Source organism: Puma concolor, chromosome A1 (genome assembly GCF_028749965.1).
Source record: "Puma concolor isolate L17-30 chromosome A1, mPumCon1.1.hap2, whole genome shotgun sequence".
Lineage (NCBI taxonomy): Eukaryota > Metazoa > Chordata > Mammalia > Carnivora > Felidae > Puma > Puma concolor.
Genome location: NC_141667.1, coordinates 230,710,397 through 230,735,973, shown reverse-complemented (window position 1 = coordinate 230,735,973; position 25,577 = coordinate 230,710,397). Strand labels below are relative to the sequence as shown.

At 41.3% G+C, this 25,577-nt stretch overlaps 2 protein-coding genes across 6 annotated transcripts in view; both read right to left on the bottom strand.

Moving 5' to 3' along the window:
- Window positions 1-6,116, bottom strand: part of N4BP2L1 (NEDD4 binding protein 2 like 1) — a 32,580-nt gene extending 26,464 nt beyond the window's left edge. The window contains exon 1 of one of the 2 annotated variants that reach the window (XM_086713981.1): window positions 5,697-6,116. In XM_086713981.1, coding sequence (XP_086570107.1) covers window positions 5,697-5,878 — 182 coding nt within the window. In that variant the 5' untranslated portion in view covers window positions 5,879-6,116. The remainder of the gene's footprint in view (window positions 1-5,696) is intronic. The other variant, XM_086713970.1, reaches the window with a different exon arrangement.
- Window positions 6,117-11,527: 5,411 nt separating this feature from the next.
- The window catches only part of N4BP2L2 (NEDD4 binding protein 2 like 2), a 73,221-nt gene continuing 59,171 nt past the window's right edge, over window positions 11,528-25,577 (bottom strand). For 2 of the 4 annotated variants that reach the window (XM_025923976.2, XM_086713951.1), the window contains 4 exons: window positions 17,564-19,320; window positions 14,867-14,952; window positions 13,810-13,853; window positions 11,528-11,704 (listed from right to left, as the gene is read on the bottom strand). In XM_025923976.2, the coding sequence (XP_025779761.2) occupies window positions 13,830-13,853; window positions 14,867-14,952; window positions 17,564-19,320 (1,867 nt within the window). In that variant the 3' untranslated portion in view covers window positions 11,528-11,704; window positions 13,810-13,829. Of the gene's footprint in view, window positions 11,705-13,809; window positions 13,854-14,866; window positions 14,953-17,563; window positions 19,321-25,577 lie in introns of those variants that run through there. The other 2 variants (XM_086713956.1, XM_086713943.1) reach the window with 2 other exon arrangements.

Sequence of the window (25,577 nt, the reverse complement as noted above, 5' to 3'; positions counted from 1 at the left end):
AGTTTAGTGCCAAAAAATAATGAAACAGTATCTCACTTAGTGGAAAATTTCATGTTGTCCGGAGACACGAACAAAAGAAAAGATAGCTGTCGGGAAACATCCTTTGCACCTGACTGAATCCATGTTGCAAACCATTTGTGACACTGCCAAAGGGAACCGGAACATGGCAAAAGATGCAACATGTACTAGAGCCTGGTTCCTAGACTTTGACTGAAATGTAAAGATTTAAAGAAATTCCAGGGAACTGACATAAGGTTGACAACACTTTTCAAATAAGGCCTAAAAACAGAAGGAAAGACCACCCTTTACTCTTGCCATTTCCTTTCAAATGGACAATTTAGTGGTATATCCATGAAATGGAATATTATTCAGCCATAAAAAGTAATGAGGTTCTGATATAGGCTACCACCTAGAAGAACCTTGAAAACATTAAGCCACATGAAATAAACCAGACACAAAAAGACAAATATTGTTATGATTCCACTTACATGAGGTATCTAGAGTAGTAAAATACATAATGACAGAAAACAGATCAGAGGTTACCAGGGGCTAAGGAGAAGCAGGGATGGGGGGTTATTGCTTAATGGGTAGAGTTGCTTGAAATAGATACTGGTGATGGTTGCCCAACATCATATAATTAATGCCACTGAATTGCACACTTAAAAAATGGTTAAAATGGCCCCAAAGGGGGGATATTTTCACACACACACACACACACACACACACACACACACACACACACACACACACACACACACTGCAAAGCATAGAGGGAAACAGATCGTCCACAGATGCTTTCATTGATGTAAGAGGAAAGGACAGATGCAGATCCAGGTGAGTTTTTCAGTGCAGCTGTGGAAACAGATAGTTCTGGGTCATCTGCTGAGAGTGAAAGGGTCTTGGGACTGGAATCCTATTTCTTCTATCAACTCGGTACTCCTTTGTGCAGGTTTTGATGTTTCCGGTGATCTGGCTCTGTGTTAACCTAACCAACACATTCACAGATATGAACCGTCCACTCAGTCAAGCCATCCTCCTCACTAGCCTAGAACACCCAGCTCTCCCAATTCATGTCGCTAATCCTTTTTCTTTGTTCAGCCATATCCTCCCCCTCGTCAAGGCCAGCTCAATAACCATTCCCACGTGGCAGAGACGATCTCTTCCATAGTTTTCCTATCTTCCTAACCATCCTCAGTGACCAACCTGGTCTTGAACACCGAAAGCATATAAAATGCTCTTCCCCATCAGAGCTCACTTACCCACAGTAGTGTATTGATTATTGTTTTCCATCTGTTAGTCTTTTGTGAGCTCCTTCTCTTAATCTTATTTATTGAGTAAGTCCTAATAGTCTTTTAAGTACCCAGCAACTGCTATTATTGTTGATTAGTGAATAATTAACAAGAGTTAGTATTTATGTAGCCCACGAATTCCACAGTGCTTTCACACATATAATTATAGGATCACTGTTTACCATAGTATCTTAAATCCCCAACAAAAAACTTATTAATGAAATATTAGCTCCATTTGAATGAAAAAGAACCTGAGGTGTCAAAGAATCAAGTGGCACATGCTAGTTCATATGCTAATAATTAATAAAATATTGAATAATTACTTGATAACAAAATTAATAACAATAAGTAATTACAATCAATCTTGTGTATTAAAAAAGTCTCCTACTATATTTCCAACTAAGAATAAACCTAGGAAAAATTTTTCATATAGAAAATGACACATTTATCGTGTTATTTAGTAAGTGTTTTGTCACACAACCTGAGTCTATCTAGCCAAGTCATTCCACAAAACTATTTTCAACTTTAAAAAGTTAACAAGTAACACATATTTGTCATAGAAAAATGAGAAAGTAAGTCTGGTAGGAAAAGTCCATAATCCTACTATCTAATGTCAACAACCACCAACAGATACCTTTTTTTTTTTTTTTAATTTTTTTTTTTCAACGTTTATTTATTTTGGGGACAGAGAGAGACAGAGCATGAACGGGGGAGGGGCAGAGAGAGAGGGAGACACAGAATCGGAAACAGGCTCCAGGCTCTGAGCCATCAGCCCAGAGCCCGACGCGGGGCTCGAACTCACGGAGCGCGAGATCGTGACCTGGCTGAAGTCGGACGCTCAACCGACTGCGCCACCCAGGCGCCCCCAGATACCTTTTTACACATTTCATGTGAGTATATGTAGACCCTCTTTCTTTGAACAGAAAATGAGATTTTTGATAGACAGCTTTGTTATTAGGCTTTTTAACTTAATGGGGGGAATGAATATATTTGCATGTCAAATATATCTATGTTCCCATTAATGACTGCATGACTTATAAGCTAATCCTCTATTTCTGTATGTTTAAGTTGGCTCACATTTTTTTTTTCTATCATATAAAAAACTCTGTGATGAACACTCCCCTATATTCATGAGCTTGTCCAATTACTACCTTAGGATGGATTCCTGGAAGTAGGAATTACAGGTCAATGGTAAGAAACTATTTTTGAAATGTTTGTGGTTTGTGTTTTGTTTTGTTTTCCATGAAATAGAGGTGATAAAACAGATTTAGGGGGCATGCTAAGTTTTTAGTATTCTGTTGTACTCAAATTTTTTTTAAACCTGGTAAAACTCTGTTTTTTAAATATGTCCAAAGAATTTAAATAGAAGGTTTCAACATTCAAGCCCCTTCAAACTATAAAAACATATTGGTTGAAAAGCATAAAAATCTATCAGTGATTTGGAAGACAAGACATATCCTAATTTCAATAACTTTTATTATTTCTTTAATCAAATGAGAAATAACAGCAGAAAAAGAAGAACCCACATTTGTAAAAACGATCTCCTCCAATTTTTAAAATTTTTATTTTTCGGATTCAAAAAATACATATTCATTATAGAAAATTTGGAAAATACATAGAAGAAAATATGAATTTCCAAGAATCCAACAATACATAAGAGAGCCTTACAGTTTTACTACTTTCTACACATGTGTACTTTTTAACAATTTGCCATTTTCCTTCTCTCGCCCACCCGACGCCCCAGAAGAGAGGCGAAGGCAGGTCCTTGAGGACCACGGCCTGTGACATCCACCATACCACTGTGTCCTTACTGCAGGCCTCCCTTCTTGCTGAGCTGTGGCCTGGTTCCTTGCTTACTCCCCAGACTGCTTTGTAAACGCACCGCCCACCCCCCAAAGTGCCAAGGCTCCTCTGCCTCCAGAAGTCCCAAGCGGGAGAACTCACAAAGTCAACTTCCAGCTAGCTGCCTGCTTCATTTCAGGGCCAGGCTTCTCCCAAGTGACACCTTGAAGATTTATCTCAGCTGATCAACGTCTGAAGCAGCAACTAATACCTCTTAAAATGTATATAGCACGTTAAAGTTTAGCGAGTTCTCTCACACACATTTAACCTCTGCAAGAGTCTTCTGAAGTGAACAGAGTAGATATCCTTATTTAACAGAGAAGGAAACAAGGTGCAGAGGAGCCGAGGAAAGATCATACATAGCTAGTGAGTGGCAGAGCTTGGACTGGAAGCCATAAATTGACTCCAAGGTCAGAGCTCTTTACCTAGCCATTAAACCGTGCTTAAGTCTGACAACTAGAAATTAAGAACCAGAAGGGTCTTCAACAGATCACCTCATCTAATCCCTTCTTAGTATTCACACACATAAGGAAAATGAGTCCCCGAGAAGCTAGGTGATTGCCGAAAGTCACCAGCTTTCGTGATGAAGAGAATCTAAAGGCACAATCTTCAGACTCCCAGGCCAGTGCTCACGCCAGTCGTCCCTAGAGAGATGTTCTTTAATAAGCTGGTCTCTCATCCGGTGTCTTCTGCTTAGCCAAATGTCAACCAGGAATTAAAATCCTAAAAGTGTAGAATGTTAGAGCCAGAAGGAACCTTAAAGACCACCCAGGCCAACCCACTCACTTTACAGATGAGGAGTCTAAGATCCAGAACCCATGGCTTCCGACATTCAATTCTATGCACTTTCCTTCCAACTCATCCTATCACTTCCCTTCTGAGTAGTTAAAAACAAAATCTGGCCAAAGATGTTTACTTCCTTCTTTGACATTCAGTGTGACACAGGCCACAGATCAGCAAAGTCAAAGTGAAACTAAATGGGATTTGAATTCAGAAGATACTTAGTTTGTAACAGATGTACCCACCATGACTGTAGCATGAAATATCCAAGTTCTGCTGCGTTCTAAGCAGCCTCCCCCACGCTCCACCCTCCACCTCCATAACCAGACAGCAGGTCTATTGAAATGTGTGTGTCGTAGGAAAGGGCACCAATGACCCTTTGGAAGTCACCCATCCTTTAATCTGTGAAAATGTAGCAATATTGTTTGGCTAAAGACTTTTACTCCACAAATCAGCCAGGAATCCTGATTAAAGCTGGCAGCACATCACCAAGGCTGTCACAGTTCCTTGACCCCAGTGGACCCAGATCCTGCTCTCACCATCTTTGTATCATCTGTGTATCATCCAAATCAGCTCCTGAAAGTATGCTACCTTGATTCTCCTGTAGCAGGTCCATGGTTCTATGGCTAGCCTTCTTTCTCTAATGAGATGGAAAGCTCTTTGAGGGCAAGGCACTACTTCTGCCATTGCCCCTAGCTTCAAGAAACTTGAAGAAGGGTAAACAAAACCATGTGTAAAACCAAGCGCAGTCACACAGGTGTAAACAGGAAGCCAAGGAGCCCAGAAGAGAGCATCTACTGGTGGGGAGGGGTAGCTGCTGGGTAAGGTAACAGATCCGAGCCTTAAAGGGCTAGTGGAATCAGTCGGGCAAAGGTAGGCAGAAGGCAAGCCAGGCAGGCGGGCCAGCGTCAGCAAAAGCAAGGAGAGAAAACAGTTCAACGTTGCCGGAGCATCAAGTGCAAGGCGGGGAGTGGTGGGAACTGAGGCTGTAGCGGTGGGCCCAGCTCCGAGGCGGCAGGCAACAAGCCCGCGTAATTCGCGCTGACCTGTACGGGGAGGGCCGCTTACGCAATTCGCGAGTAAACGAATTTGGGCGCCCATTACGAGGCTCTGTCAATGACCGCCAGCCGCGGCCGCGCCGGCCCCCTCCCCCTTGCACCTGTGCGCCTTCGCAGCTGCCAAAGCAAACGCAGCGCTGCCTTAATCCGCTAGATTTTCAACGCGGGCCGCACGCCCCCCCCCCCCCGCCCCCCGGCCACTGCTGCCTTGGGTCCCCCGCCCCCTGGCCCTCTCGCGTCTCCGCTCGGGTTTAAAACGCCTGTTGACGCACTGTGGCGAGTGCCTGCGCGCTAGCGGGCGGCCCCGCGGTTTTCTCTGCAGTCGCCACCGGGGTTCCTGAAGAAGAATCCCTGCGGGCCTCCCGACCCTGGGCTGGGGGCGGCCAAGGCTCCCTCGGCCCGGCTGGCCCGGGGCCTGGCTCGGCGGCCGGGCAGGGGCCGGTGCCATCTGTGGCTTGCGCAAGGCGCAGTGCCGAAATCCGTTCTCCCGGGAAAGCGCAGCATGGAAACAAACAGGACGGGCCGCCCTCCTCTCCCGGCCCGCGGCCAGGCGGGCACCGGGGACGGCGCGGGCTCCCCCGCAGCCGGGCTCGGGCCGGGGCCGGGGCCAGGACCCCGGGCGGGCGCGGCGGCGGCGGGGGGTAGGGGGGGCACGGGGCGGAGCGGCTCGGGGCAGGGGCTCGCTCGGCCGGGGTCCGCGCGCCGGCGCCCAGGCCGATGTCATTACCTGGCCAGTGTAGTTTTCCCCGAGCCCGGGAGGCCTCGCAGGAGGTAGAGATGTTTCCTAAAGCTGTGGCGGCGCGGAGGTGTCCCACGCGGGGGCGGCGGGGCCGGCGGCCGAGGTTGCTGCTGCTGCTGCTGCTGCTGGAGGCTCAGCCTCCCAAAGGATTCAAGAAAACTCTCCTCCATGGGGTGGGGGCCGGCTGCGAGAGCCCCGGGTTTCCTTTCCTGAAGTCACGGTCTTGGCCAAAGCTGTTGTTTTTGTGGCTCTCCGGCCATGTGATAGATGGAGGGGCGGGCGCTCGGAGGCCAGCCCCTCCTTCCCACCCGACCGAACCGCGCTGCGTGGGAGGGGGCGTCCCTACCTGGAAAGCTGGGGACGCTGGGAGACTGGCAGCCAGGAAAACCTGAGTGACGCGCTCTCCGCGAGCCCCCCCCTCCCCCCCGCCCGTCCCGCTCTCGGACTCCCTCCCTTGCCTCTCGGTGCCCTTCGCCCAGTGGCGGGAGGGCCTGCCTGTTGGGACACTGGGACACTTCCCCCGGGCCGCCCGCCGTGGAAGTCAGGCTCTCTGCAACAGCCCTCCTCCACCCCACCCCCGACTGGCCTAGACCTTGAAAGTGAAATAATTTTAGTTGACGATTACAGAACGTGAACGGCATTTTGAATAGTTAACAGTAAAGTCCATTGTCCTCCCCAATTTGTGAGCACCAATATCTGGCTAGTGTCCCAGCTGCTAATACCACTGTCCCGGGCCTCTATCGTTTTTGGGTTTTTTTTTAATCCTTCTTTATCAGCCTGCCAAAAAAACATTCTTAGAAAGCTTTGCTGCCTCAACATAACTTTAAGTCTCTCCATTGGAAAAAGCACCCCTTAAAACTCAGACTGATCTATCAATAGTAGCATAAACTGGGGCTCACGGGAAGGAAAGACCATATTGCTCTGCTTCCATCTGAAAAGACATGGCCTCCCCGGGAAAAGGAGCAGTCTATGGAAATCGTTTCTAGAGAAGTATCCAGAATTGAGTTCTAAGTTCCAGGAACTGGTGAGCGCCAGTTGGTTGATCACCATAGCACTCTCCAGTATTTCACACTCAAGAGTGTGACAGAGTGATCCTATTTTTTGAACCAAAATTCAAGACGCATGGACTGAAAGAGACAATATTAAAAATACCATGCTGGAAAGATCCAGGAGGTATGGTGGCTTTGGCGGTAATAATTATTGTAAAGTACATACATCTTGCTTTTGGCAGCCAAGGTATGAAAATTTTGAAAAGGAATTGTGAAGAAAAGCAACTTCTTAAACAAAATCCAGAGATTTCACAAGAAACTTTGGAAGGAAGGCCCAAGTAGGGAGGGGCTCTGTGCTGAGAATCCAACCTTGGGATTCCCCTGGAGGGGTGGGGGCAAGGAGATGAGCTGCTCTTCCTTGAAAATCCCTTCCTAGAATCAGAGGTAGGATCTTGACACTGCTGAGAAAGATGAGAATTTCAAAAGCTGCTCTACATATTAGGGGAAAACCATAAGGAACAGAGAACACACATGACTCATAAAAATAGCGATGCTTTCATGTACATATCCCTTACTTCTGTGTGTTCTATCATACTTCTTACCAGAGTGTTTTTGCCCAGCCTCAAATACTACCCTTTTCGTTCTAGACTTGCACTATCCAAAACGAGTACCACCAGCCACATGGGGCTGTTGAGCACTTGAAATGTAGCTAGTACAAATAGAGATTAAAATACACACTGAATTTTGAAGGGGCAGTACGAAAAAAAGGTAAAATATCTCAGTAATTTTTATATTGATTAGGTGTTGAAATGATAATATGTTGGGTGCATTGGGTTAGTATGTTATTAAAGTTAATTTCATTTGTTTCTTTTTGCTTTTTTAATGTGGCTACCAGAAAAGTTTAAATTACACGTGTGGCTGGGGTGCTTCTATTAGTGCTGCATGAGACCTCCATCCACTTCTATGTTCCTCTACAGAGGGGGGCCCAGGCCACGTGGGAGGGGGCACAGGAGGACACACAGCTTTGGGGTCTAGAGGTCTTGGCACAAGGAATCTGCAGGGTCTGTGGCAGGTGGAACTACCAAGTAGAGGCTGGGAAATACGAGTGTGCTGTTCAGAAGACAGGTCTGAGCTAGAGACAGAGTTTTGGAAATCCTTGCCCTATGAAAACAAGACAGACAATAGAGCAGACGGCTGAAGAGGGGGCCAGGAGACACCAGCATTTGAGGACTGTGTCTCTGAAGGGCATCTGCCAAGGGAGAGTGTGAGAGAATGGTCAGCCAAGCAGACAGAACTCGAAGGTAGAGAGAGGTGTATGGAGGCCCAGGGAGAAAGAGCTTCAGGAGCAGAAAATGGTCAGCAGTACCTGGAAGGGACCCTAGACGCTTTTCCTTTCCCTCAAACCCCACGTTTAACTAGTCAACAAGTTCTGGCTGTTCTCTCTGATTTATTCCTCAAAACCACCCTGTTTAAAGCTATCTGTCTGTGTATCTGTTTCCTCCCACTAGACCGTAAATAGAAACGATGTCACCCTTGCCACCCCAAGATCTAACAACATAGCCTGACATTCGGAAGATGTATGGGTCCACAATTGTAATGTGGACCTAAACTACTTTCTCCACAGGCAGGTGTGACGGTGATAATGTCAGCTAAGGAGCAGTCAGTAAACATACTGACAGATCTGAGGGCCAGCTTGCTGTTAGCCTGCATTCAAATCTTTCCTGGTTCTATCTAGGTGCCAGCCTCCAGAGAGCTGGGCTACCCTCCAAGTCAGAGGACCCCTGTGATAACACTCCTTAGTGCCCTCATCTCAACCAACCAACTCTTGAGCTCTGGGGTTTCGTTCCATTTCTCGCTTACGTGATGACCAGCACAGTCCCACTTTGCTGCACCAGAAACCACTACGAAGACAGACGTAAAGAGAACTGTAGGTCATTTTCGGCAAATGAAGATACATTCAAATGTTTCTCTAATTGCCACTGTTTAAAAGACATGGAAAAATGAGGAGGTACACAAGAGGGGCTACTGAAAACCAGGAACTTAACCCTCAAACCTACGGTTCCAAATAACCCAAGATTTGGAATGCTTGATTATGAATCGGCCCCAGGTTTCCACCCCAGAGATGCCAAGATGGCAGAAAGTCTGAAGCCAGGATGGAGCTTCCCAAGACCCTTTAACACCGTAGAGCCATTTCAAACATGTAGGCAGTAGCTTTCGCAACTCTCTCTAGTCCTGTGTCTCTTCTTTCCCTACCAAGAATTATCTAATTTTTTTACTCGAAAACATACATTAGTCTTATCTCCACATGTATTCCTCTTGTTATATAAGTGGTGTGCATGGACAGGACAGGAAAGACGTCTACCTTTGCCTGCTTAACTGTTTCTGCGGCGGACTCCTGATTGTTCTGGTGCCTCCAGCTTGCACCTGCTGTCACCTTTCTGCATAATCTGACCAGTGAGAGGTAGGACCTTGTCCTCCTCTCTTCTCACACTGCTCCCTCCCTGCTCTTCTCTTCTCCTTCCCCTATAAGCCACGTGGAGGCGGAAGGAAGCTAGAAGTTAGGGGCAGGGGAACAAGGGAAGAGAAGTCATGTGGCCTCTGTGTTCCACCTGGCTGAACTGACAGAGGAAATGCACAGGACTCTGGTGGCCTGGGAGAGGCCCGCCACGCAGAACGTTCTCTGGACAAGGCTGTGCCCCACCTGCTTCTGCCTCCCTGCCTCCCACATTCCATCCGTTACTCTTCAGTGCCACACCCCTCCCCCAAGGGGAGGACCATGTCTTTTCCACAGCATCTATGTGCCTCTGTACACAAGGGCACTTGAGGATTATAAGATTTGAGGAGGAAGCCTGGGAGCAGAAGGGTAGCCCCAGCCCATTTTTCTAAAGCTCCATTCTGGAAATTAGGGCAAGATAATAAAGACAGTGCCTGGGAAAAACTAGGGACATTTTGGAACCCAAATACAAGCCTGGGTAGATGGTCAGCCGGTTTGTACCAATACAGCATAAAGGTGTTTCAGAACGGGTCGCTACTTATGCTACACTCATTGTTAAAATATTTTTGTTAATTTTGTTAATGTTTATTTATTTTTGAGAAAGAGAGAGACAGAATGTGAGCAGGGGAGGGGCGGAGAGAGAGAGGGAGATACAGAATCTGAAGCAGGCTTCAGGCTCCAAGCTGTCAGCATAGAGCCTGACACGAGGCTTGAACTCACGGACCGCGAGATCAGGACTTGAGCTCAAGTCGGACACTTAACCGACTGAGCCACCCAGATGCCCCTCTCATTGTTAAAATAATCATAACAATACCCTTGGATAAGGCATGGCAGTGTGGATTCTAACGTATTCATTAGAAATCCATAAATGCCGCTGGTGAAGGCCTCTAGGAGAGCAAGGTTTGCCAGATGTCAGAATCCCCTCCGTAGCTACCTGGGCTTGGACCCTGTTGCTGGTCAGCTCCTCCCTGAAATCATCCCATCCTGGGCCAAAGGCAAGTCCAGTTTCACAGTGGCTCTGAGAGGAAGACTCTTACGGAGTTCAAGCAAACACTGAAAACCCTGGTTTCTGTCTGGAACAGACCCACCATCTAGTAGAAAGATAAACTAAAGCTGCATGAAAGAAGCGTAAGAAAAAGCACAGCTATTTTAAATAAAGCACTTAATTCCTAATAACTATGGAAGATGGAGCACAAATATTTAACTTCCACTCCCTCCTTGAAACCCCACTAAAATATAAGAGGTTTTTTTTTTGGGGGGGGGGGCAGTTAGTTTGTTATTATTTTTAAGCATAAATTATAAGAAAAAAGACAGAATATCACAGTAACAAAAATTTGAAAACTAGAAAGCAAAGACCAAGTGTTAATTTGGCAAAAACAAATAAACAAACAAACCCAAAGCCCCCCCAGAAATCCCCTGAGTTATAGAAAGCCATGCGTCAACACAATTTACCCTGCATAACCCCTAAAATTTCAGGCACTAGAGGATTTGGGGCTGGAAGTGGGCTTTAACAGGCAGGCCAGTGGAAAGTCTGCTTGGGAAACAAACATCCAGAGTCAGGCAATTGCTCATCCCCTCGAGAAGCCCAGAGGTTTATTCCCTGGAGAAGATCAGACAGTATAGATAGGGTGGAGTAGGAAGTAAGATAAGACAGATCCTCCCTTTCTGAAAATAGAGGGATTAGGTAAATGCCTACTTGTTGCATAATCACCCCCTCATTTCTGTTTTTCAAATATGAATTTTCCTATTTGAAGACTGGTCAATACAAGTAAACTAAAACAGAATTTTGAAAGATGGTGCAATTTTGTAGATGGTGCAAGACCCACGATCCCTAACCAACACCCCTGAGGTCAGATATGTTTCAGAATTCAGAAAGCACGTGTTTGCCTATTGAAGGTACACAGTATGTGTGTATGTGTATATATATAACCTCACATTCTGAGTGGGGACTGAGCACCCCATGGCAATTACCCCGTGGTAATTAAACACATTCATATTTCAGCAATGAAATGTATGAACGGTCACCCTAGGTAGGATAAATAAGGAGTAAAATTAACCTGTGTGGGCCAAGTTTTGCTGCCAAATTAGTTTTAATGCCAAACATATAAGAAACAAAACAAACTAAAAACAACTTGTGATTTTCAAAGCCTTTTCAATTTCAGAATTTGAGAAATGGAATCATGGACCTATACTTGGATATAAGGCCTACCCTTCCATCCTGATGCAATTTCAAAACAAACTACTAAAGTTTTCTGTGCCTTATTTTCTTCCATATAACAAATTAAAATAGGGCAAATATCTTCAAAATTAGATAATAAAAAGTTCAAGTTGTTACCTCTTTTGTTGAGTTTTTTATTATTCAGATAACTAATCAAGAATGGTTGGACAGATTATCCAAACCAATTTTGGTATCCAATGAGTGTATCATTGAAAATGATCCTTTGGGCGGGCACTGGGCACTCTTCCTTGACGATTAGGGTCTTCAACAGCACGAGGAGGACTGGAGAATTCAACTACAAAAAAAAAACAAACAAAACACAAGCCAAACAAGTCTAGAGAAAATGGTGACATATACAGAGTCTGGTGTCAGTTTCCCAGGCTCTTTCCATATTTAAATAAGCCACTACCCTGGTATCTAGGCCTTTACTCTGGCCCTACAATCCCCACACCCTGCTTGGTCCTGTCTCATTGGAGAGTCAGTGTCCCCCACACTGCCCAACCTTCTGTCTCTAAATCCAAACCTGTTCTCTGCCTCATTCCCTGAGGATCCAGCTATTTACATTATAAAGTTAATAATAAATACACTAATTCATGCAAATGTGTTACCATGTTTATTAAGTCAATGTGTTGCTCTCCTCGGTAACACAATTTCTATTTTGCCTGGGACATTTTAAAGATGATGCTCTAACCCAAGGAGGTATTTAAAGAAATGGAATTAACCCTTCTAAGAGCCTATTATTTTTCAGGCACTATGTTAAGGACTTTGCACAATTATTTCGCTTAATCCTCATTTAATATTCCCGTGGCAGGTTGCTATTACAAATCTATCTTCTACACATGAACAGATTGAGGCTCTGAGATGATAACTTGTTTCAGGTTACACAGCCAGTCAGCAATAGCTTCAGGATGGGAACCCATTCTCCTCCCAGCACCCTGCCCCACCTCCTTACAGGAGTGACACTAAACACCCTAGCCACTAGCAGGAAGAGAACTTTGAAACAGGCAGGGACTTGAAGTGGCCAAAGCCAACCACATTCACCTGCAACTTCCCTCCTCATACATTTCTATCTACCCCTTGAGGCCCACTAATCAGTACATTATGCCAAACACAAAACAGGGAGGCATGTTCTCATTAGAATTGTAAAAAAAAAAAAAAACCCTGTACATAGACATGACACTCATCAAGTTCCCCAACAAGAAAAGATGAATAATTAATAATTAGGGGTGACTGCTCTGCAGGAGACCAGAGGGCAGTTTAGCACAAAGATGGAAGAGGATGGTCCAGGAAGTGTCCTTGACACAAAACATCCAAATTTAGCTGACAGAAAAGACCCCAAGTTGGCCACAGCCAAATATGTCCATTCTTGTCACACGCTGCTTACAGTGGTGTCACGCTGGGGCTGCCCTATGTGGAGGGAGGTGCTGGGGGTGGGGGGGGGGGGAGGGAAAACACTCCCTTCCTAACTTGGTCCTAACGTAAACGCCATGGCAGTTTTCACTGCTATAGCCTCTGTCTATATAGTACAATGTTGGAATTGAGGCAACACAATATTTGTCAAATGAATAAGTGAACTTCTTTACCTCCTTTCTCTGGAATTCCTCATAGCCTCGTATCCTTTCTCAGACTACTTTTATCCCATGTTTTCAGGTGGCCCCTTCAAATCCCTAAACTCTTCTCCCAAACCTCTTGTCCTTCTCCTTCTTCTTGCAGCAGAACCAGTTTTAAAACAAACAAAAACATTTTTTACGGAGTATATGTATATTTCTAGCAGAGGAATGGAAACAGAAACCTCTTAGAAATACGAGTTAAAATGAAGAAAGAAAACATATGGGTAAATGCAGAGTGCATTCAATTCTTATCAAATGCAGACACATATACACTAAAATCATAGCAGCTGTGTTTATTTCATAATTTAGGCATTTTGAAAAAAGTGCAATGTATTTATTTTAATGTCAGCTTGATGTCAAGTTTAAAATATAACATGAGTTTGTCTCCATGTTTTACCTCCTTTCCTAGAGAATCTCCTAATATTTAAATATAACCTATATCCCTAATTCCCAGCTCTCGTCACATAACAATCTGGGGCAAAGGGACGGGGGTGGTAATCCCTCATAAACTGTGTGTTAACAGAACGCTGTAAAATATGTTCTAACCAATAAAGTTGGCAAATAAATTTGGTAACAACCATCTAAGCTTTGTTGTATTTCACAAAAAGATCTACATTTAAAGGAAATAGAAAATCACATGTGCACTAGCACACAGGGTTGCTATGGTAACAGACTACATTTTTTTATATTTACTCTTCAAATTGCAGTACATGGAGCTATTATAACCAAATAATGTCAACATCCACTGCCTTCTGATTGTACTGAGGTCTCTGGAATAAGTTGTACTTACGGTTCCAGGAATTCTCATTTTTAACCAATCTTCTTCTGTCTTTTCTAGAAATTATAATTAAAATACATATAATAATGATTAATATTTGGCATTGGGGTTAAGACTGCATCATTTAACTCATGTAGGAACAGTCTAAAAATAGCAAAATAAACCTAATAAACACAAATGTCCATGTTAACGTTTAAAGTATGGGGGGGGGGGGTGTGAGTGTGTGTGTTTAGGTAGCAGTAAGTTCTCCGTGGGGAATGAAGAGAAATAAGAAGCTTAGAAAAATGTATTTGGTTTTATAACTGGGCACACCAAACAAATCTACTTTTCCCACAGCTGTGCTTTTATGAACAGTTAAGAAATACCTACTATCCTGTGATATATAATTTTGTTTCACTAAACCCTGTTTTTACCATTTATCTCAAAATAATACCCTTAGCATTGCCTCCAGGCACATTTAAATCACTATCAACTAATGTAAACCCTCTCCCCATTATGTTATATAGTGTGCTACCTTTTCTAGAATTTCTATTACCTTGCTAACTTTCCCCACCAGTCCTCCTCCAGCTACCTGGAAAATTTACAGCCCATCAGAATAGTTATGTCTCTCACTGTAGACCAACAGAAAACACCAATAATGAGGTGTTTCCAAGCCAAGTAAATATGAATCTAATTTGTAGCTGTTACTCTATCATAACAGGATAAGACTGAGGGCTAGACAGGAGAAAAGATGTAATGAAGAATAAAAAACTCTCCTAAAACGGGCACCTCAGTTATCCACAATAGGCCCTTATACCAGTCTACTCTACAGCAAAATTAGGGAATTAAATGCAACTTTATCTTGGGATTTATTGAAAAAACATGCATATATTAGCTACCTATCCACATGTATTCTTTCTCTAATTTAATATAAGGGATATAGCCCTTCATATTACATCTGATGAACAGGTTTTCTGTGTGTGTGTGTGTGTGTGTGTGTGTGTGTGTGTGTGTGTGTGTGTGCATGTGTGTGTTTTGTTTTAAAGAAACCAATTGGAGAAGGTCTTCTTTGAAAGCCATAAAAATATACCTCTACTGATATTTTCCACTGCAAATAGATCATCTTCAGTGTCTTCCAGTCAAGGGAAACCACACAGTCATCAGGCAACAAAGATTCTGTGAAAATAAAAGGGAACAAGTTTCATCTGTAGTGTCATACAGATTTTTACCCTACATGTGAAGATCTGCAAACATGATTATTTGGACTCATATAATAGTAAAAGCCCAGTTTGGAAAATACTTCACTGATGGCTAGAGCAGGAGTTAGTGCGTCTCAGGTCTTTATTAGTAAACACTATCCTGACTCATGTAAAACAATATGAATCAGAGTTCATATTCTCATTAAGTATAAATACATATATCAATAATACATATATAATATTATAACATATGTAACACACATTATATATGATAGCTTCAAGTGGTACTGGCAGAGGGCATAGAATTTAGGTCATCCTTTCCTGTGACGTGTATGAACAGTACAACTATAGCAAGTTTAGTCTTCTTGCAAGTTTTTCCTTCCACATGAGAGTGTTGGGGGAAAAAATCCTCACAGACAATTAATGATGTTCATAAATTTAAAAAAAATCCTCACAGACAATTACGATGCTCATAAATTAGTCCAAATGCTGACACATACATATCAGCCATACCAAACCACACAAAATATTTTTTCTATACTCATATAAGCCGGCAACATAGATAGTTTGGTTTCTTCAGGCCTGTTTGTCTTTACTATCTACAGTGATAGTAGATCTGTGTCTACAGAACTCCTAAGGCTAGGATTCATTTGGGTTCCCTGCCCTATTTAGAAGGCCACTGGCCACAGATACAGCAGAGCTTCCCTTGTCCAGCCTGGCCAAACAAATCAGCTGACAATTTCCACCCTCAGTTTCCTCCTCGCCTTTTTTAAGCGCCTGCCACATCCAAATGTGAAATTCTTTCCCTCTATTTTTCTTTTAAGCCACATTTGTATAAGCACTGCTTATAATTCACTTCCACATTTAAGTCATCCCCCCAAAACCATAACCCCATATGCTCTTCAACATCCCCTTAAGCACTGCTAACCTCACTCATAAAATATTCATAAGCTTGTCATTTATATTTTCTATGTGCAATAATTTTGTTTTGTGTTAGTCTTGTCTCCCCATTTAGAAGGTAAGCTATTTGATGAATGAGGTCTATTTCCTCTAGAAAGCTTTCCAAAGCTTAATTAATGGATGCTTGATCATTATTGCTGATTATGACGGTATTGTGCATTCAAAGGCGCAGGTTTAGGATCTTTTCACACGAGTGCCTTCATGCTTTCTGATGCTGATCTAAGGCAGTGATTGTTAATCTTTTTGAGTCAAGTGCTGCCACGTCCCCCTCCCTTGCTCCAGAAGCTGACAAAATCTATAGACTTTCTCAGAAAAAAACAGTTCAAAGTGACACAAAAATAGTTGCATATAATTTTAGAATATGGACCTAGGACTAAGACCTTTTAAATGACTAAAATGACTTCATTTATCTTTTAAAATTCCCTAAATTTTAATTAAATTAACTAAATTAATTAAATTGATCTTAAAATTGGTATGTTTCTTTGGTGCATCTAGAAAGATAGCATACTGCACCAAACGGCTAAGATGTGATTATTCACAAAGTTTACAAAAATGATAAACATAACACTAGAACCTCAAGAGCAGGTGAATAATTGTGACTCACTCGCGCTGAGACTTAGCCAATCTTGGGTCTGGGTTCTGGGCACCAATTTTGTTCACAACAGCAGAAGTTTAAGAGCAAAGTAAACAACTCTGGAATGAGCTGCGAGCCAGGAGCAGGGCCCAGGCAGCTGGTAGGTGCAGAAAAGAAAAAGTATCAGGAAGATAGAGGAGAACTTCAGGGATTGGAGCTTTGACTTCTTGGCTCTTACAATTTCTGTCCTCAAGGAAGGGGACACATTCAACTCCATGAAATCGCTTAACACATGCAATTGACTTACAGATAAGGAAAAATTGGGATATGAGTTAGATTCCCTGTTTAAGACATTTAGCATCTTAAATATATTTGTTATTTAGAAGAGATTTACTTAGAATTTTACTTAGAATATTAAAATTTCATGTGTTTTATTCACAAGTGGATTTTTCATGTGTTTTATTCACAAGTGGATTTTTCATTTCCAAAAACAACAGCAGCTGGAAGGAACTTTTCAAGTCAACCAGTCAGACTCTGTAATCTTCTTTTCAGTATCCTTCTCAGTCTTTAAAAATTAAACTCAACTTATTTCAGAGGATATGTTTTCATCATTTAATCTTCACTGTCCCCCCACCTTACTATTCTCATATCTATGAGCCATACCATGGAGGAGAAAGGGAAGGATCATGCTCCAAACAATGGAAATGTATAAAATAGATTGTTAAAAAAAGGAGGGGGGAACCCATCTCTATTTGTTATATGATTACTGTTTGCCTGTCCCATCCTTTGTTCTTCTCAATATCTATTTATACTGAGAATCCAAGTATTCTAAGTGCTCAAAGATATTTAAGACTATGGTTCCTGGAAGTGGAGGCAGGCACATGACTCTGAAGGTCAAGCACCATTTGATATGGGTCCTTTACTTCCATTGCTGAAAAGCATCACAAGATCAATTAACTGCATGAAATCACTAATGCAAGGTAGAAACATTTCAAAAAATTACTCATATATATTAAACTGGACTTTTTGTTTGTAGCAAGTAAACACAATTTACCCATTGGAACTCCAGGGGATCCAAAAAGCTTTACCAGTTGAAAGGCAAACCCTTGTGATAATTGTAGTTCAAGGGAATCAAAGCCAGTGCTCGTCAAATCTTGGTTATCTTCAGTTTGTAAGAACTGTAATGGCTTAGGTTCTTCCCATGTCTTCAGCTTTTCATCAAAACTTTCATTTAAAAAGTGAAGATCAGAAGTGACCCTAAAAGAGTACAAAGTATCAGATTGGCTACTTAAAATTTCTGAAGAACTAAACCCTAGGTCATGTAGTTGGTCATCTACCCTTGTCTGAGATTTGAAAGTCAAAGATGGTTTCTTGCTCGTAAAAGATACCATCCAAAAGCTGAAGGTATACTGTAGCACAAGAGAAGGAATAGGGTTTTTATAAAAGTACACAGAGCGCCTTAGTCTACTAAATGGCAGGTAATGAGAATAAGACTGTCTACCAAAATTTAAAGGAGGATCTTCGAAAACAGCAAAGCAAAACCATGATGGATGATGATCAAAGGTCATAAGTTTTTGCTTATTCTCCTCTATATTGTTTATTTCTGAGATTCTATCTTTTTCTTCTTCCAAAATAATTTTTAGTCCATGGCTTTCTGTTATCACGCCACATTCCCCTCTTTCTTTCACACTGATATATCTCTGTCCCAGTAAGTTAAAGTTTGGTGCCAAATTGAAAATCCTTTTCTCCCTCCTTTTCTTATTCTTTGTTGAGCATAAGTCACTCTTTGGGATATGCAGGTTAGGCAAGCAGCTTCTAAAGACATTTGTTTCTGTTTCTATGATTGAATCTATATTCTCAGTGGGAGGTGACAAATCTTCATTTTCTATCAAGAGCTTCTCCTCTACCAGTGTTTCTGGACTGCTTCCTGGTCCTGAAGTTCCTTCAGGAGTGGAGATCAACTTAATCAATTGTCCCCTGCTGTCCGGAGAGGCCAGCCTTTGCCATCTCTCTCTCTTTGGTCTTTGTTCACATATAAACTTATGAGGTCCTTCAGGCCAGCTCCCAAAATAGGGTTGCCTCTCAGAGCTCAGCTGTAATTCTTCATCAGAAAAATTGTTTGAAGAAAAAGCCCAATAATCGTTTTTAGCTGAATTTACTCCTTGTTCCTTTCTTAAACTTTTATCTGAAGTTCTGGATCCATATCGATTGCACAGAAATGTTTCATTCAGGAGTCTTTTATCTACCCTCTCTCTCTTCTGCATCAGTGAGCATGGGATGGACGCAGATCCACCCTGGACGTCTGACGCTGTGGGATGCCTACTTCCAGTGTGCTTTCCTACATTCGTGCCAGACCAGTCATCACTTGCCATGCAGGAAAGACTCTGAGTCATTGTCGGGCAAGTAACAGCGTTTTCATGCGGCATCAGTGACATATTTGGAAACAAATCATCATGTTCTTTAGGGAGGTAATTTTCTGGTGTATTGTCCAGCTCAACTGCAGACATAACATTTGGAAAACCATCTTCAGGATGTATGCTTCTCCATATTTCATCTTGGTGGCTATTTACTAAACCTCTTAGTTCATGTCCCAGTCCACCAGTGAAGGTGCACGCCGATTCTCTGTTGGTGTCTTCCAAGTCTTCCTCTGCACTCTGAGAGGGGTCCTGGTCTCCTGGTGTATAACTTAAGGTTTCAAATGAGTTTTCTCCCATGATTTTACCATGACTGTTCTGCTTTTTACTTCTTTTTCTGCTTCTCTTCTGTTTGTTTTTGCTGAACCTGGGCCCAGTTTTCTTCAAATCGCTTTCTCTGAAATATAACAAAATTAAGGACATTTATAACTTAATTTTTTGTATAACACTAGCAAACTAAAACATTGTACTCTTAATGTGAAAAGTTACAAATCATTAGGACAAGAGATTCTAAAGTGTGCATGTACTTTGTAGTATATTTTTAAATTACTTTTAAAAAGAGATATACTTTCTCTAAGTTAAAAACAAGTACACTTTGGGGTGCCCGGGTGGCTCGGTCAGTTGGGTATCCAACTCTTAATTTTGACTCAGGTCATTATCTCATGGTGCATGGGTTCGAGTCCCATGTCAGGCTCTGGGCTAGATGGCACAGGGCCTGCTTGGGATCCTCTCTCTACCTTTTTCTCTCTCTCTCAAAGTAAATAAATAAACTTAAAAAACTTTTTAAGTGAAAATAAAAATAAATGAGTACACTTTGAGAAAGTTACAACTCATTTCCTCGTACCTGTTTCATAAACCAATAACTTTATGAAAACTTAATATGTTCCTTGAAAAAAATATTATTATATATGTGAAACATTTTATACATACACACATACATATACCTACACACACATATAAATACATATATACATATGCATACATAAACCAAGATGTTTATTGGTACATTTATATATTTTTTTTCTTTTTTTTTTGAGGGGGGGTAGTGATATTCTTCTAATTGCCTACCTAGCCATGGCTCTAAATGAGACGTTCCACCACTATTTTGTGGGGTGTTTGTAAATGTGTTAGGTATTTTTGTGGTCACAATGACTGGAGACGTGTTACTGGCACTTGGTACTGAGGCCAGGGACGTTTAGCATCCTATGATGCCAGGGACAATTCCACAGTAAAAAAGTAACAAATCCAAAGGAACAATAGTGTTCCCCAAAAGTTCGCAGCTCCCCTAAATTGAAGATTAACTTCGATCCTAACAGAAAAAAGAGGATTTAGAACATTTTCTAATTTAAATTTCTTTAATGTTTATTTATTTTTGAGAGAGAAAGAGACAGCGTGTGAGCAAGGGAGGATAGGGAGACAGAATCTGAAGCAGGATCCAGGCTCTGAGCTGTCAACACAAAGTTTGATGTGGGACTTTAACTCATGAACCATGAGATCATGACCTGAGCTGAAGTCAGACACTTAACCGACTGAACCACCCAGGTGCCCTGAACACTTTCTAATTTGAAATATAAAGATCTAGTCATTTTCTATAAGGTACAGATAGAGAATATTAAAATGCAGTGGAGGGTGGGGGAGGGACAATAAACACAGCTGAGGAAAAAAAAAAGTAACAGGATAGAGGATAAAAAAAGAAAAACAATTAAACAAGCAAACAAACATGGAAGCCAAAAGAGATAATGAAGAAACCGCTGATCAGCTGGGGGCTGGACAAAGGAACTTGCTTTGGCCTGGTTTATTCCATCCCGTGACATTGGGCAATTTTCAACAAGCAGGAGCCCTGAACACCTTGTTCTTTGGCATCTAATTGCTGCTGCCTTTGTTTACAATTCCTGGATTTTAGTTTAAAAGAACATTAAGGAATGCTAAATTACAGACAGGCAGTTGTAATGGGACTTCTATAAAAAGGATAGCAAATAAAGAATCCAACTTTGGCAGAAATTTCTCCTCATAGTCAGTTCTATCTGACTCTAGTGAGAGCCTCAGCTGAAGCCTAAGGTGCGATAGTTGTTACAAAATTCATACTGAAACTAGGATGTTATTTTAAAAACAAGCTCCACTGTCTTCACCAAAACATGAACCATCCTGTTGCAGGGAAAGGACAAAAGGAATGCATAGATGGCCTAAACCTTAGATAGGCCAATGGACATAAGGGCCTTCTGGAGTTAATTCATTTGTCACAGAGTGGAAGCAGTGAGAAATGATCCCATTCTGGATATATTTTAAAGGAAAACAAGATTTAAAAATAAATTGGATATAGAGTATAAGAAAAAGATGAAGTATGGGTAAAAGGAGTTGAGCCTGGGGGCGCCTGGGTGGCGCAGTCGGTTGAGCGTCCGGCTTCAGCCAGGTCACGATCTCGCGGTCCGTGAGTTTGAGCCCCGCGTCAGGCTCTGGGCTGATGGCTCGGAGCCTGGAGCCTGTTCCCGATTCTGTGTCTCCCTCTCTCTCTGCCCCTCCCCCATTCATGCTCTGTCTCTCTCTGTCCCAAAAATAAATAAAAAACGTTGAAAAAAAAATTAAAAAAAAAAAAAAAAAAAAAAAAGGAGTTGAGCCTGAACAATTGAAGGGATGAGTGGCCATTTACTGATTTACTGAGACATAGAAGCCTATGAAAGGTCTAGGTTTGGAGACAGGGTTGCCAAATCAGTTGCCACAAAATTCGGTTCAGAGTTTGAACCAATAAGCTAATCTGTACTTACAGCAGAGGTTAGAAAGTAGAAAAGATGAGGGCTTTGCTAATATTCCTCAAGGGTTCTTTCGTTTTCTGAATGCACTACAATCTAATAGAGATTGTATCAACCTACTTAGAGAAAGGATCGTAGAATCCGGCTAATGATGAAAATTCACGATACCTACAGAGAAGTTAACACGGATCGTGAAAGAGTCAGGTAGCTTAAAAAAATAAACTATCAGGGAGATCAGGCAATGTATGAAGGTGGTTTGCCAAAAGAGATAGTCAGAGGAGACCCTACGGATTGGAATTCCAATTGAAAATACGACACAATGCCAAGAAGTGTGAAAATCAGAAGACATTCCCCCACAGGGAAATGTGCCTGAGACTTGGACTTGTTCCAGGTCTCTGGGAAGGAAACACAAACCAGTAACAGTGACTTGTGAAGCACTAGGGAGAGGAGAGAATGGAGGGTAGTGGTGATAACTTCTGTTGGAACGTGTATGCGTGGGATGTGGCTTATCAGTAGACATATTTACAAAGTGTGGGAAGCTCATTAATGTGTCAGGGCTCATTAACCTTGATCTCATTTGCGCTGATTCATTTAGGAATGAATGGCACCATTAAAAGAAAAGAAACACCCCTACATAAAAGGCATGGAGAAGAAATCAGGAGAGTTGGAGGCACAGGCTGTAGCTTTAGAAAAGAAAGGAGTAAGAAATGAACAAATAGTAATATATTTCTAATTAATCAAATATTCTGTTTTCTAGGTGGTAGCTGAGAATCCAAGCTCCTGGGTAGTGATAAGTGTACCTCTTAATTATGAGAAAAAGAGTATTTGCTCAGAAACAAGCTAACCTGACCATGTAAGCTGTGACTTGAAGACAGAGATGAGAGAACATCCAGATAAAGATAAAACTACCTGCTAGGGAGAAAAAAAAAAAGTATTGTAAGTGCCTAAACTTCATGAAAAAAAAAATTATTAAAGGGGTAGAAACAGTATTTTCCACTGCAGAGGCCTGTACACTAATTCATAAAGCATGATCGATAAATGAAGTAAAATTCAATTAAAACACATGCAGATTGTAAAGGAAAGCTCTCACAGCTTTATAGAATGACCATGGTTGAGGTAATCCAGGCCTAGATCTAGTTTAGTAATAAGCTAGTGGTGGGAGCTTGAGTAAATCAGATCGCCCTTCTAAAATGAGGATAACATTACCTCCTTATACAGTTATAAAGTTTGTTAATACAGAGGCTCCTAAATGACCTTTACTGAACTGATATGGCAGATTAAATAATTCTTCCCACTGCCTCTGTACAATATAATGACTGATCCAATGGTACAAAAAATGTTCCCAGCTACGGGCTGCTTTCTAGTACAACCACACCCTTCTGCTCCTATTGTTTAGGGCTGTATATTTACAAGAAGACAGATGAGTTTATTCTCCTCTGTTTACACAATCATAATTGTTACCATACTATGTAGTTTAATTAAACATTATGTAAACATTACATCAACCAGTGGAATAGGAATACAAGAAAGTTTCTTTTCTTTTCTTTTTTGTAGAGAGAGAGACTACATGAGCAGGAGAGAGGGGCAGAGGGAGAGGGAGGGAGGGAGGCAGAGGCAGAGGGACAGAGAGGGAGAGAGGGAGGGAGGGAAGGAATCTTAGGCAGGCTCCATACTCAGCATGGAGCCCAACATGGATCCCATGACCCAGGGATCATGACCTGGGCCAAATCAAGAGTTGGACACTCACCTGACTGAGCCACCCAGGTGCCCCGATTTCTATAAAAATTTCTCTAAATTTTCTCTAAAATTTCTATGAAAAATTAAAGTAAGTGACTCAATAAAGATGAGGCATTAAGCAATTGTTATCAAATGAGGTGTGGGCAGAATAATTATGAAGTTTGGTTCAAAATCATAAAAACCTTTAATTCTGCACTCATACTGCTTTGAATATTTCTTTGGGTTCTCCCTCCAATTTACATCAATAGAAACTAGAAATTGTCGACGATGCATTACAGGTGTGGTTTATACATTAAAAAAATAAACTCCATGAAATAAACTTCCAATAAACAGACTCATACATAAATATTGGTGAATGGATGTGTATGTAAGCATGCATTTTAAGTTCAAATAAAATGTTCATAGTATGTATCATTTCTTAAAGATTCCCCACTTTAATCAACTTTTTCAGTGAACTAACAACCTACTTGTCCCAATTATGTTAGATAAAAAGACTTTTATTGTAAATAAAGCATCTAGCACAATACTTGGCACCTGGTGAATATTTTGTAAATAGCAGCTTTTATTTTTACCACATATCAACAACAACAAAACAATCTTATATATTTCACTGAGACTCGAGGATTCTATTCAAGATTAGAATGTGAAAATGGCTAGAATGACTTATGCAAAAAAGAACAGTTGAGATAGAAGAGCTGGAAAGTTCTCAAAATGTGATTTATTTAATATGTTTGCACATTATTCGAAGTAGAGAAAAAATTTTCAAGTGGCCAAATACAGACAAACTGACCAATCCACTATCTTTATCAGAGATTAATATACCTTTCTCAGGGGGTGCCTGGGTGGCTCAGTCAGCTAATCATCTGACTTCAGCTTAGGTCATGACCTCACTGTTTGAGCCCTGCATCCAGCTCTGTACTGATGGCTCAGAGCCTGGAGCCTGCTTTGAATTCTGTGTCTCCCTCTCTCTCTGCCCCTCCCCTTCTCGCTCTCTCTCTCTCTCTCTCAGAAATAAATAAACATTTTTTAAAAATTAAAAAAAAATACCTTTCTTGGGGCACCTGGTTGGCTCAGTTGGTTGGGCAACTGACTTTGCCTCAGGTCATGATCTCACAGTTTGTGAGTTGGAGCCCCGTGTCGGGCTCTGGGCTGACAGCTAAGTAGGGCTGGAGCCTACTTAGGATTCTGTGTCTCCCCCTCTCTCTACCCCTCCCCTACTCACACTCTGTCTGTCTCTCTCAAAAATAAATAAAAATTTAAAAAATACCTTTTTCAATAGTTGATAAAACAAGCAGACAAAAAAAATCAGGGTATTAAAGTCATAAATAGCACAATTAATAACGTTCAATATAATGACTATGGAACACTACATTCAAAAATTAAAGAAAACATTCTTTTCAAACCATATGGAATATTTAAACAAATTAACAGGCCATCAAACTAGCCTCCACAAATTTCAAAGAATTATTAATGTATAGACCACACTCTTTGACCATAATGCAATTAATTTTGAAATTAGTAATAAAATTTTTTTGGAAAAATTTTAAAATGTTGAAGAATTCATGGGTAGAAAACTTTGTAACAGAAATATATAAAAATTAATCATAGTGAACAATAATTACATATAAAAGCTTCCCATATATATATATGTATATGTGTGTGTATATATATATCCATATATATATATATTTCCCATAAATGTACCTTCAAAAAAAAGGCAAGGTACAAAATTAAAGAGTTAACCACACAATTGAAGATGCTAGAAAAAGAAAAGCAGAAGAAACCCCCAAAAGTAGAAGAGAAGGAATCATAAAGAATCAAAAAGATAACAAAGACACTAATCAGGACCAACAAATTCATAAGTTGGTTATTTGAAAAGATTAATAAAATTCACAAACCTTAGTAAGATTAATCAAAGGAAGAAGGAAGCAATTAGTCTTAGGGATGAAAAAGGAGGTACAAATACAGTTCCAGAAGAGATTTCAAATGATAAAAGGATTGTGGCATTATTTACAATAACCAAGACAAGTCTAAGTGTTCATCAATGAACGAATGGATAAAGAATATATATATATATATATTCTTTATATATATGTATATTATATACACACATATATATTATATATACACTTACATATATGTATATATGTATATAGTATGTATATATGTA